This window comes from Stigmatopora argus, chromosome 20 (assembly GCF_051989625.1).
Source record: "Stigmatopora argus isolate UIUO_Sarg chromosome 20, RoL_Sarg_1.0, whole genome shotgun sequence".
Lineage (NCBI taxonomy): Eukaryota > Metazoa > Chordata > Actinopteri > Syngnathiformes > Syngnathidae > Stigmatopora > Stigmatopora argus.
In genome coordinates, this window is record NC_135406.1 from 1,500,216 (window position 1) to 1,510,673 (window position 10,458).

Here is a 10,458-nt window from a genome sequence, read left to right on the forward strand (position 1 = left end):
AGTAAGCCTAACGGGATGGTCGTGATCACTTGTCGGCCATTTTGTAGCAGTGCCATTCACGAATCCAAACATTACAGTCAATGCATCGTGTACTTAAAAATACCAATAAAAATTAAACAAATACCAATAAATCATTAATTTTTCCAACGTTTTTTTTACCTTAATGCCGGGTGAGCATGCATCGGTTGATTTGTCATTGGCATGTGCTATCTAAAAAAAGAGGAGAAAAAACAATATCTTTTAAGTCTATACATATTTTATTTGTATAGCACTTTTCTTCACAACTGTTCCAAAAGACACAGCTCACATTCTTGACCAGTCACTGGTGCTCTCGGTCCAACATAAGTGGGATGACATCACAAGAGCTTGGAAAATGTTCTTTTTTTTCCAAGAATTCCTCAATGTTTATTTATTCGCTTTTAAATAATTTAAAGCAGTTTATACAAAGCCAAGCATGGAGTTGGATCCTTTTTTTGTCAAATACAAATAGCTCAAGGAAAAGCCCCACTTACATGACCAAAGTAAAGAGAAAAACGAACAGTAAAATCTTTTCTCTGTCCCTCTAAAATATCTTTTAAAAAGCCACATGCGCACACACACAGTGTGTTGGAGTATTTAGAAAAAGGCACCACTGTGACAAAATATTCCCATATAAAAACAGAGAATTCCCTCCCTCAATTTCAATGACGGAGACGTGAATTACCAGAGTACTTAACGCAAATGAGTCTCCATTGGCGAGTCTAGGGGTCGACAAAGGAGACCATGATGTATCTGGTTCCACTGGTGGTGGGCAGACCTTCGTGGTAGTGGGTCAGGCGACCCGGGTGCATGAAGGACCAACCCTTCCTGGGAGCCTCCACGTTGCAGTCGTAACGCAGGAAGCGGCAACCTCCGCCCTAATGGAGGACACGCGTGGTCAGCCCACGGAAGGAGATGATGCGCCCGGGTAATTTAGGCCGGCGGCATACCTGATAGTCTACGTTCTTGCTGTTGAGGGCGATATTGATGGTGAAAGTGGACGAGTCGTGGTGCGGTCGCAAGGACGGCTGCTCGTCGGGACGGTAGCGCACCACGAAGTTCATGATGGCCTGAGACTGCCGGGACATTTTACGGTTCAAACTGCTTATTGAGAACCGGTCGAGCTCGTACCTTAGGTGAGTATCCCGGGTAGAGTTTTTCCGTGATGGGGGAGATGTACTCTTTGAGAAACTTCAGCCATTCCTTCTCAAAGCCAATCTGGTTCATGTGGATGTCCACGGTGGGGACGTTTTCATAACCGCCGGCCAGACGCTCGTCCTGGGCGACATTCAAGACCAAAGCCGTCACCTCAAATCCTTCCGGGTCGGAGAATGGCGGAGCGTCACCGTGTGCTTGCCGCCGGACCACTGGCCGTAGTCCTCCACGGTCTCCACCAGATCGTCGCACATCCTTTCCGTGAAGGCCGGGAACCAGTACACATCCGGACACGGCTGGAAAACAGACCGGGGTTTTGGAGGACCGTATTTCGGGTGAGTTCTCGCCCCAACGACAGAACGTAGGAGACGGTCAACCTGCTCCACGAAGCTCTTCTGGTCCTCGAAGATCTTGGAATAGTTCTCGTGGATGTATTTGGCCCGCCAGTCCTGTTGTGGATGCACAGTCAGTTACAACGGCGCCATCGGTCAATACGAACCAGTGAGGCGAGTGTGGACGGCACCAGAGGATTGTCGAAAATCTGCCACATGTCCGGGTGTAGCCTGGAGGTGTTGAAGTTGTTGGACGACACCAGGCGGCCAAAGTCATCGCGGTTGGACACGAACATGAACACTCCCTGGTCTCGGACCCGGCGACAGAACGACATGTCCGGGTCCAAAGTGGGATCCTCGTACAAGTTGAGCTTGTTCAGTTTGGTGCGCAGCACGCTGCCTTTGATAAGGTAGACCTGGGACATGTACGGGACGTTCCACAGGCCCCTGGCGCAAAAACAAACAAGCCGAGTCAATGGGCGAGACGGGCGAGGACGAGACACCGCCAGCGACACTCACGTCCTCTTCCCTTGAACGATTTCGATGTAGTCTTCAGATCGGGAGTAGTAGCCTTCGGGGCTCAGGGCACCCCAGAAGTTGCTCCACAGCTTCCCTGGTTTGGACAGCATGGGCGCAATAACGGACCTGGGGGGAGGAAAAAATCCAGTCCAATAGGAAGAAGAAACAGGAGAGCGCATCTGGCTTACTTGTTCTCCTCCATGAGGATCCTGAGGATGTCCTCGTTGGTTATGACGACGTCCGAGTCGATGCTGAAGTAGTAATCGCAACGGGAATCCTTCCGGCACGCCTCTCTGCAAACGCACGTCCGGCTCAGTTCCGGGAAATTTGCGGCATGCCCGCAGCGTACTCACGCCGCCATTTTGCGGGCCCGCCCCTCCGACAAGTCCTCTTCCGGTCCGACGAGCACCGCGTCCGGGAAGAGGGCGCGGTGGCGCTGCCAGAACTCGTGAATGTGGCGCTCGTGGTAGACCACCTGGCGAAGGGAGGCCAGGTGTTGACGAGCGCACCTTTTCAGAAGCCGCTCCCCGGACTCACGTTGTTGTGGATGAAAAGATGGATGCGAGATAGCGGGTAATTAAGCGTGGTCAGACGTTCCAGGAAGCCCTCCATGAAGGGCGTGGCGTGGTGGATGAACACGGCCACGTGCACCAGCGGCATGTCCTTGTCCTGGAACCCAAAAAATGTACACGCTTGACGTTGCCCCCGTAAGGTGAGAAAACGATGCTAGCGACGGCGGCTAACGCACATCTACTTCGTCGAAAAAGATCAGGTCGTCGTCGCAGTTGCCGCAACCGTCTTCGTAAGTCCACGCCGTCGGGACGTAGTTTCCCAGATAGTTGAGTTGCAGCTGCAAAAGTCACAAATGCGCTTCACCGCTCTGAAAACCGAGACTAAGCGGTCCAGAAAACGTCACGCGGGCTACCTTGGTGGGTCCGTTGCCGTGGATGACCACCGGCAGCGTGTCGTAGGCGACGTTCCTCACTCGGACCTTGGCCTTCTCGAACTTGAGGACGACTTCGTCTGAGAAAAACCGCGTCGAGAAGGCGGGGTCATCTTCTCAGATGGCCCCCCCTCGCAAACGTAGCTGAGGTTTGGGGTCTCACCGACAGCACCGTTGAGGTTCTGGAAGATCCTGGAGCGGTGGTCCAGCGTCATGTTGAATTTGGTCTAAGGAAGGGTTGAGTGTCAAATACGGAAATGTACTCATGGCCGGTGAACGCTCATTTTTACCCGTTGGTTTTGGTCCAAGTATATTTTGGTGTAGAAGAGCTGGTCGTCATCGTCGTCTTTTAATTTCCACTGTTGGACCAGAGCGTTGACGTCTGACGCATAGCCAATGAAGCCTTAGCGCGGCACAAGAACGTCACAAGATTGTTAGCGCTTGAACAAAAAAAACGAACCGGGAAAGCCCAAGAGCGAACGGGAGGTCCTCTCACCCCCTGAATTGAGGTAGCGTTTCCCAGAATGCACTGCGGGATACTTGGGAGCCAGCCTCTGGTCGGGCCAGCAGAAGCCTTCGGCGGAGAAGATCACGCGGTGGCCCAGGCGTTTGAACTTGTACAGGAGTTCTTCGGGACCCGAGGCGAAGATCACGTCGTAGCTTGAGGACGAGACGAGGGAGGGTCCGCTTGAAAAACTGGACGGGGTCTCCAGGGCGGGTCGGCCTTACCTGTCCACAAACATGACCACCATGTCCTCCTGTTTGGCATGCTTGGGAAGCTCCTTCTTCAACCAGCGCACCTTCTGTCCGCCGCCCACCGTGCGCGCAATGTCACCCCCTTTCCACTCCTCGCCCAGACCGAGAACCTGAAGACCGGCGTCTCCATCAGCGAGGGCTCGTCGGCGTCATCTTGCTTTGGGGGGCGGGGGGTTACCTTCACGGTGTAGTTGAACTCTTTGGCCGTCCCCATGAAGCGCACAAATCCGTCCGTCTCCTCGGTAGCGGCGGTGATGACCAGAAGATTGGCTGCGCGTAAAAAAACAAACATTGCAATGGAATTCCACACCGAGGTGGCAAAATTGCAGAAAGGACAACCGCCAGACGTCCAATCCTCCTTCCGCTGTGAATTCCAATGGCATTTGCTAGCCAACCCTCCCACCCCTAATGCATTGGACGTCTAGCGCCGTCATGGCACACGTTGAAATGTTATTTCACGAATATGACGACGGTAAATTTCCAGTAGCTAATCACGAAGAGCTCTCAGACAGGGCTACAGTGAGGCTAGACGCCGAGCGGAGGTCCCCCTGGCCCGCCTTGAGCCACTCCGGAGCGGCCTTACCTGGCGAGAGGCTCCGCTGTTGAGCCCCGGAGGAAGCGTGGAGCACGAGGCTAAATGCTAGCAAGCCGAGGAGCCAGGAAGACATGGCAGCGGCCATTTGGCGATGAAAAGGCTTCCGTTCCATCGCAAAATACTCTTGTGTCTTCGCCTCTCCTTTTCGAAGCGGCGACGGAAGCGTGGCACAGTCTCGCGAGGAAATCACTCCAGGCGAGAACGTCGACGTCAACGGGACGCGATTGGACGTCCGTCCTCGGGACAGCAGCCAATGAGAAGCGTGTTTCTTTTGAATGACGCGAGTTTTCACCAATAACAAGACGACAAATGAACAATAACAAGACGACGAATGACCAATAACAAGACGACAAATGACAACATGGTTGTCCTGAAATTTGGCCCCTTCATACACGTTCACTATTTCTATTCTTGTTGTCTATTTAGACACACGGAAATTTGTCTATCATTGTCATTTAATTAAAACACATGATAATTAGCAAAAGCGTTAACGTCAATAGAAGGTGAAGGACGGCACAGCCTTACACAAGGCGACCAATGAAAACCGAGATGGCGAAAGAGCCAATGACAGGAAAGCTAATTGTTGACGTGCCGGGGCTACAGAAAGTTGTCATATGCCACGTCATATACTTTCTTTCAAAAAAATCATCGTAAACGTCATTCATTTTTTTCAGGAAAGAATAAATCTGCATTCAAATCAAGCCCTTTTAGGTTTGACCCCCAAAATATACATGTACAGAGTATATATGAAAACCTATTTTGACAAACAAAAACAACCAAATTTGGGGCCCTGAAACATGATGATATTGCCAGTACTTATATGACTTCATTTGCCTCTCCGAGTCAAAATAACATTTGACATCTAGTGCTGTCATTGGCACTGGAAGATGAAGTCCAATTTTTGGACGGACGGGTGTCCAAAAAATGGTCCGCTATCACGATATAGTCCCTTTCCGTAGTAGTTGCTAGCACCTTTGGTTCGGTTTAGGCCAATAGGGGACTTTTGCCATGGCGGCGCAGGTGCTCGTCTCCTTTTCCCATCGTCCTCAGGGGCAGGAGGGGTCCGGCGGCGGCGGGCGGCGGCGGGGGGCAGCACCCGCCCTTCTCCTTGGTGAGGAAATAGAGGAGGGCGTTGAGCCAGGCGTTGAAGGAGGCCAAGGGTCGCGTGATCTTGTAGCACATGGACACGGTGGTGACGGTCTGGCACGGGACGCCCTTGCTCAGCTTGAGGAGCAAGAAGACGGTCCTGGTCACGTGGAAGGGGAAGAAGCACAGCGCGAAGAGCAGCGTGATGGTCACGATGGTCCGGATGGACTTGCGCCGCCGCCCGGCGTAAGGCGAGTGGGCGCCCGGGAAGACGGCCGCCTCCTCCGCTCGGCGGGCCCCCGAGGGCAGGGTCTTGAAGATGGCGCGCACCACCCGCGAGTAGCACCAGGCCACCACGGCGAAAGGGAGGAAGAAGCCCAGCAGGTGCAGGACCACGGCGTAGGGCACGTAGTCGGAGAAGTCCCGGTCGATGGCGTCGTCCCAGCAGCTGTCGGCGCCGCCCTGGACGGCGCGGGCCGTGCGGGCGAAGCGGAAGATGGGGCAGGTGAGGGCGAAGACCACCGCCCACACCAGCACGCAGGCCCACTTGACGGCCTTCTTGGTCTCCAGGGCCATGACCCGCATGGGGTGGCAGATGCCCAGGTAGCGGTGCACGGAGATGCAGGTGAGGAAGAAGATGGAGCCGTACAAGTTGAAGTAGAAGAGGAAGCGCACCAGGCGGCACATGAAGTCGCCGAAGACCCAGCGGTCGCGCATGACGTAGCTGGCCACCAGGAAGGGCAGCGACAGGCCGTACATGAAGTCGGTGGAGGCCAGGTTGACCATGTAGATCAGCGAGGCGTTCCAGCGCTTGGTGCGCCGGAACGAGCGGTACAGCACCACCGCGTTCAGCGACAGGCTGAACACGAAGGTGAACGAGTAGCAGATGGGCAGGAACACGTACTTGTACGATTCGTCGATGTTGCAGAACACCGGGAGCGGGACGTCCGGGAGGCTGTCGTTGCCGCGGGGACCGCCGGCCGGGGGGGGCGCCGACGTGGCGGGGGGCGCCGTCGTGGCGGAGGCCGGCATCGTGGCGGAGGCCGGGATCATGGCGGAGGGCGGCGCCGCTTGGCGACTCTCCTCATCGGCTGGGGCCTGTCCGGGTTGGATCGGGCGCTTAATTCGGCTTTGATGCGTCAATCAAATTTCAGCTAAGAACAGCGACCAAAAGGCGCTCCCACCCGGCCCAAAATGGAGGTACACGGTCGATTGGCCGCCAGTCTTTTGGTCGCCGATCTTTTGGTTGCCGGTCTTTTGGTCGCCTGTTGTCGCGGTCCGGGCGACCAAAAGACGGCGACCAAAAGACCGGCGACCAATCAACCCACACGAAAATGGATGACCTCATGAAAAGCCGTGAAACCCGTTAGAAAAGGAGGAAGGTTCCCCATTTGATTTTTTTTTCCAACAACTTGGCTTGTTTTTTTTCTACAGCGGGGGGACATTGTTTGTAATCGCCATTTCATATCCCCCCCCCCCCCCCTCCCCTCGCTGCTGACCGAGCTCTTAGCGCCTTTCACCTCCCGTCAGCTGTTTGCCTTCCTGTGTACGAGGGCACGCCGCCGCCGATTCGCTCTGGTCTCAGGCCATTAACTCAGCAATAAGTAACCACGTCGTCCGGGCGCATCATTTCCCGGAAAAAAAAAGACTTCCCCCACGTCAGGAACACGCCGTGATCTCTGACCTCCATGCTCTTTACCGACGCTTTCAATTCACGCTCGGGACGAGCGCAAGCGCGACCGTCCTTCGGGCGTTCGGGTCGACGGTCGGCAAAGAACGATCCGATGAATAAAAGTTAGCGTTTTTGGGGGGGGGGGGGGCTCATAAATACCTGCATGGCTCCACCGCGACTCCATACGGCTTCGGTCCCCGACTTGGGCCCGTCGGCGAGAATGGTCCCAAAGCGGCGGAAGGACACGTGAGAGTCGCGGCGCCTGCGGGGAATCGCCAACTTCTTGGTCTTCTTCTCAGGTTGCCGTGACAACGCAGCCCCTCCTGCATTTACTTCACCACCTGCCAACACGGGGGGAGAGATAGAGAGAGAGAGAGAGAGGGCTCATCCTCCCTCCCTCCGGCCCTCCCTCACGACTTGTTTTGCACACTGGGTGGAAAATCCAAGGCCTGGCGACCAGTCCCGGCGTCCAGTCTGGCCCGTGGGGAGGATTTTATTGAACAAAGAACTGAAATTGGATTTGAAAAGGAGTTTAATATTTGTAAACATATTTGAAGATGGAAATGCAGCCCACTTTTCCGATATCAACTCATGACCCGCTTTTGGCGACGACAGACAAACAATATTTGCAGTAAAAAGGGACATTGGCATTTGGAGTAAACCCCCACCTCAGAAACATTTGTCCCAGCTCGAAATGTATTGGACGTCCATCGCTGTCAATGACTTAAGACAAAGGTGAAGATTATAAAAAAAAAAAAAACGTGGAAAATTCCCTTTTGAGTGTTTGAAAGTCACGTCTGGGAGGACGGCGACGTCGGTGTCCACGTTCCTCTCCCTTTGGGGAGGTTCTCACGGGTTCCGTCCGTCAACCGTGAGCGCCCAGCGAGCTTCCCAAGGACGTCAGGTCCTGCAGTTCCAGCAACATGGCGTCCTGCTCCGTCCTCAGCTGGTCGCGCAGCTGCAGTCGGGCCACCAGGTCCGAGCTCAGCTCTGAAAGGACAACGTCCAAAAATATCGTCCCCGTCGTCCCCCACGTCCACCGTGTGCGGTCGATTGGTCGCCGGTCTTTCGGTCGCGGTCATTTGGTCGCCCCGACCGCGACAACGGGCGACCAAAAGACTGGCGACCAAAAGACCGGCGACCAAAAGACCGACGACCAAAAGACCGGCGACAAAACAAGGTAAAACAAGTCGGTCTACGCATGAATAAAAGCCAACAATGGCCATGAGCAGTTTCACTGAGCCAACGTGTGAGTGTAGAAGAGTTTGTATTTACATGCGTTGTCCCTTTAAGAAGCTACGTCAGTTCAGTCAGGGTCTTAACAAGTTCTCCAACAAAAAAACAATCAAAGTCCGGGAAATTTGGAGCTTTTCTTTAGCCTAATAATGAATAGGGCATTAAGTATGACTAAATAGTCATTCGCAGTTTGTATGTAAGGAATTTGAGCAACGATTTAAATGGTAATTATCACTTACCTTCCGGGCGACCAAAAGACCGGCGACCAAAAGACCGGCAACCAATCGACCGTGTACCACGTCCGTGTACGTACCTTGCACGCTCTGAGCGAGGAAGGAACGTTGAGCGCGGAGCTCCCCGAGGCTCAGCTTGTGAGCGTCGCCACGATCCAGGCGTCTCCCACGGACCGGCGGAACGGCGCCGGACGGATTCTGAGGGCGACCGAGCCCGGCGTGAAAAGACCAAGGGGCGAGGACGCCGTTTTGCTGGCTCACCGCCGGTTTATGGTCCGCTCGCAGTCGCTCCCGGAGTTTCCTCCAAGTGTTCCGGAAACCCCTCGACTTGCTTTTTTCCGACTTGGGCGCCGGCGGGGACGTCTTGTGACCCGCCACGGCGTTTCCCCTCTTTGGCGGGACGAATATGATCGGAAAGTATTTTTCCCGATGCCATACTCGACCCCTTCGGTCAAGGACGGGCGCCGCAGGGGTCGCACGTACGTACCGCAGGGGCGGCGGCCTCTTGCTCGTCTTCTTCGTCCTCGCTCTCGCTGTTGTTAATGAAGCAGAGTTGAAGGTTCATCTGCGTCTGCAGCCTGGAAATGGGCAAAAGGGGCAAAAATGAGCCGCGGGCGCCCCGGAAGAACACCCGGCGAAGATTCCGTTCATCCACCGCGAGCCCAGGGCCGACAGGTGGGCGTCGTCGTCGTCGTCCGGCCGCTCCGCGTGGTGCCGGTGTCGTCGTTGGCGTCCGTCGTCCCAGCTCTCCACGTCCACGCAGCCCACGGCCGCTCGGCCACGCTCCAGGGACGCCGTGTTCTGGGCGCCAAAAGCCGCAAAAGCCATCTTACCTCGGCAAAAAACACAAAAGACGCCATCTTACCTTTGCCAGTTTGTCCTTCTTCTCCTCTTCTTGTTTCTCCAGCTCGGCGATGCGAAGGCTCAGCGCCTCCCAGTGCATGATGGGTAGGCCCAGTTCGTCCTGCCAGGGCGGCGGCGGCGGGGGCGGATCCTCCCGCGCGCGCTCGCCGTCCTCGTCGCTGTCGTCTCCCCGCCCCGGCGTCCGCTCCTCGTCTCCGGCGTCCATTCGATCAGCGCCGTGGCATCTTTTCTTCAAGTACAAGGGGAGACTCCTTTATTTATGAGTAATTGTTATTATTTATGAGTCTGTTTCTTTGTTATTTAAATCTCATTCCACTTGTATAATGACAATAAAAACATTGAATTCAATCGAGTCCACGTTAGAAGGTTCAAAATCCATCTGGAATCATTTAGAAGATGACGTTTTGGAGAAAAGCGAGATTAAAAATAAGCAAGATGTCTTTTGTTTTTTTTAATGGGAGCGAAATCCCGCATCTTCTGCGCTGCGCATCGCGGGGGTGCTGGAGCCAATTCTAGCGTCATCAATGAGTGGAATGCTCGCTAGTGTACAGCGAAGCTAAGGAAATGGAATTTGGGAAGTTTGGCTGCAATTTGGAGTTAAAAAAATAGGTCGAAATCGGTTATTGTGGGCGGTGGCAAAAGTTTGGGAGTTGAACTCCCCGACGTCTTATCGCCGTTATCGGATTCCTCAAGACGTGACGTGACTTACCACTTTTTACTTGCAACATTCTTGACATCGGCGACACTTTCCACCCTGGCAAAAGTACCGAGGCTCTTCTCTGGCCCTTTTTGGTCTTCTTTTCGCCGCTTTTCTCCGCTCAAACAAAAGAGCAACTACTACTTTGTATCTTAAGGAATTTCACGCCAACAAACGAAAGCGCGCCTCTGTGCGCGTATGTCACATCCGGCGGGCCTTTCAAAATAAGATCGGCGATTGCGCATTTGAAAAGGCGCTTTTAACTCATTGACTGCGAATGGATAGCATTGAAGCAAAGCAGCAATATCGTATTTGCAACCTTTTGAGAAAAGAAAAGGGCACTTTTGGTGAC

At 54.1% G+C, this 10,458-nt stretch overlaps 3 protein-coding genes across 5 annotated transcripts; all 3 read right to left on the reverse strand.

Moving 5' to 3' along the window:
• Positions 1-238: 238 nt before the first annotated feature.
• Positions 239-4,517, reverse strand: plod3 (procollagen-lysine, 2-oxoglutarate 5-dioxygenase 3). Its single transcript, XM_077588298.1, has 18 exons — positions 4,307-4,517; positions 3,902-3,993; positions 3,697-3,833; positions 3,464-3,627; positions 3,258-3,370; positions 3,131-3,194; positions 2,950-3,047; positions 2,773-2,874; positions 2,562-2,693; positions 2,378-2,499; positions 2,213-2,317; positions 2,025-2,150; positions 1,697-1,952; positions 1,551-1,622; positions 1,365-1,469; positions 1,150-1,296; positions 969-1,094; positions 239-896 (listed from the first exon to the last, which is right to left on the reverse strand). The coding sequence occupies exons 1-18, from the start codon at positions 4,428-4,430 to the stop codon at positions 741-743; spliced, it is 2,241 nt and encodes a 746-aa protein (XP_077444424.1). The 5' UTR covers positions 4,431-4,517; the 3' UTR covers positions 239-740.
• A 238-nt stretch (positions 4,518-4,755) lies between these two features.
• Positions 4,756-7,861, reverse strand: LOC144066028 (P2Y purinoceptor 3-like). The gene is made up of 3 exons (XM_077589323.1): positions 7,745-7,861; positions 7,236-7,417; positions 4,756-6,502 (listed from the first exon to the last, which is right to left on the reverse strand). The coding sequence occupies exons 2-3, from the start codon at positions 7,239-7,241 to the stop codon at positions 5,303-5,305; spliced, it is 1,206 nt and encodes a 401-aa protein (XP_077445449.1). The 5' UTR covers positions 7,242-7,417; positions 7,745-7,861; the 3' UTR covers positions 4,756-5,302.
• On the reverse strand, positions 7,591-10,303 carry LOC144066029 (schwannomin-interacting protein 1). 3 transcript variants are annotated; one of them, XM_077589326.1, is made up of 7 exons: positions 10,119-10,303; positions 9,411-9,638; positions 9,201-9,346; positions 9,033-9,123; positions 8,807-8,935; positions 8,626-8,743; positions 7,591-8,066 (listed from the first exon to the last, which is right to left on the reverse strand). In XM_077589326.1, the coding sequence occupies exons 2-7, from the start codon at positions 9,612-9,614 to the stop codon at positions 7,942-7,944; spliced, it is 813 nt and encodes a 270-aa protein (XP_077445452.1). In that variant the 5' UTR covers positions 9,615-9,638; positions 10,119-10,303; the 3' UTR covers positions 7,591-7,941. The 3 variants fall into 3 exon arrangements, with proteins under 3 accessions (XP_077445452.1, XP_077445451.1, XP_077445450.1); XM_077589325.1 differs by having other exon boundaries at positions 8,626-8,935; positions 9,411-9,633; XM_077589324.1 differs by having other exon boundaries at positions 8,626-8,935.
• Between the last annotated feature and the right edge of the window lie 155 nt (positions 10,304-10,458).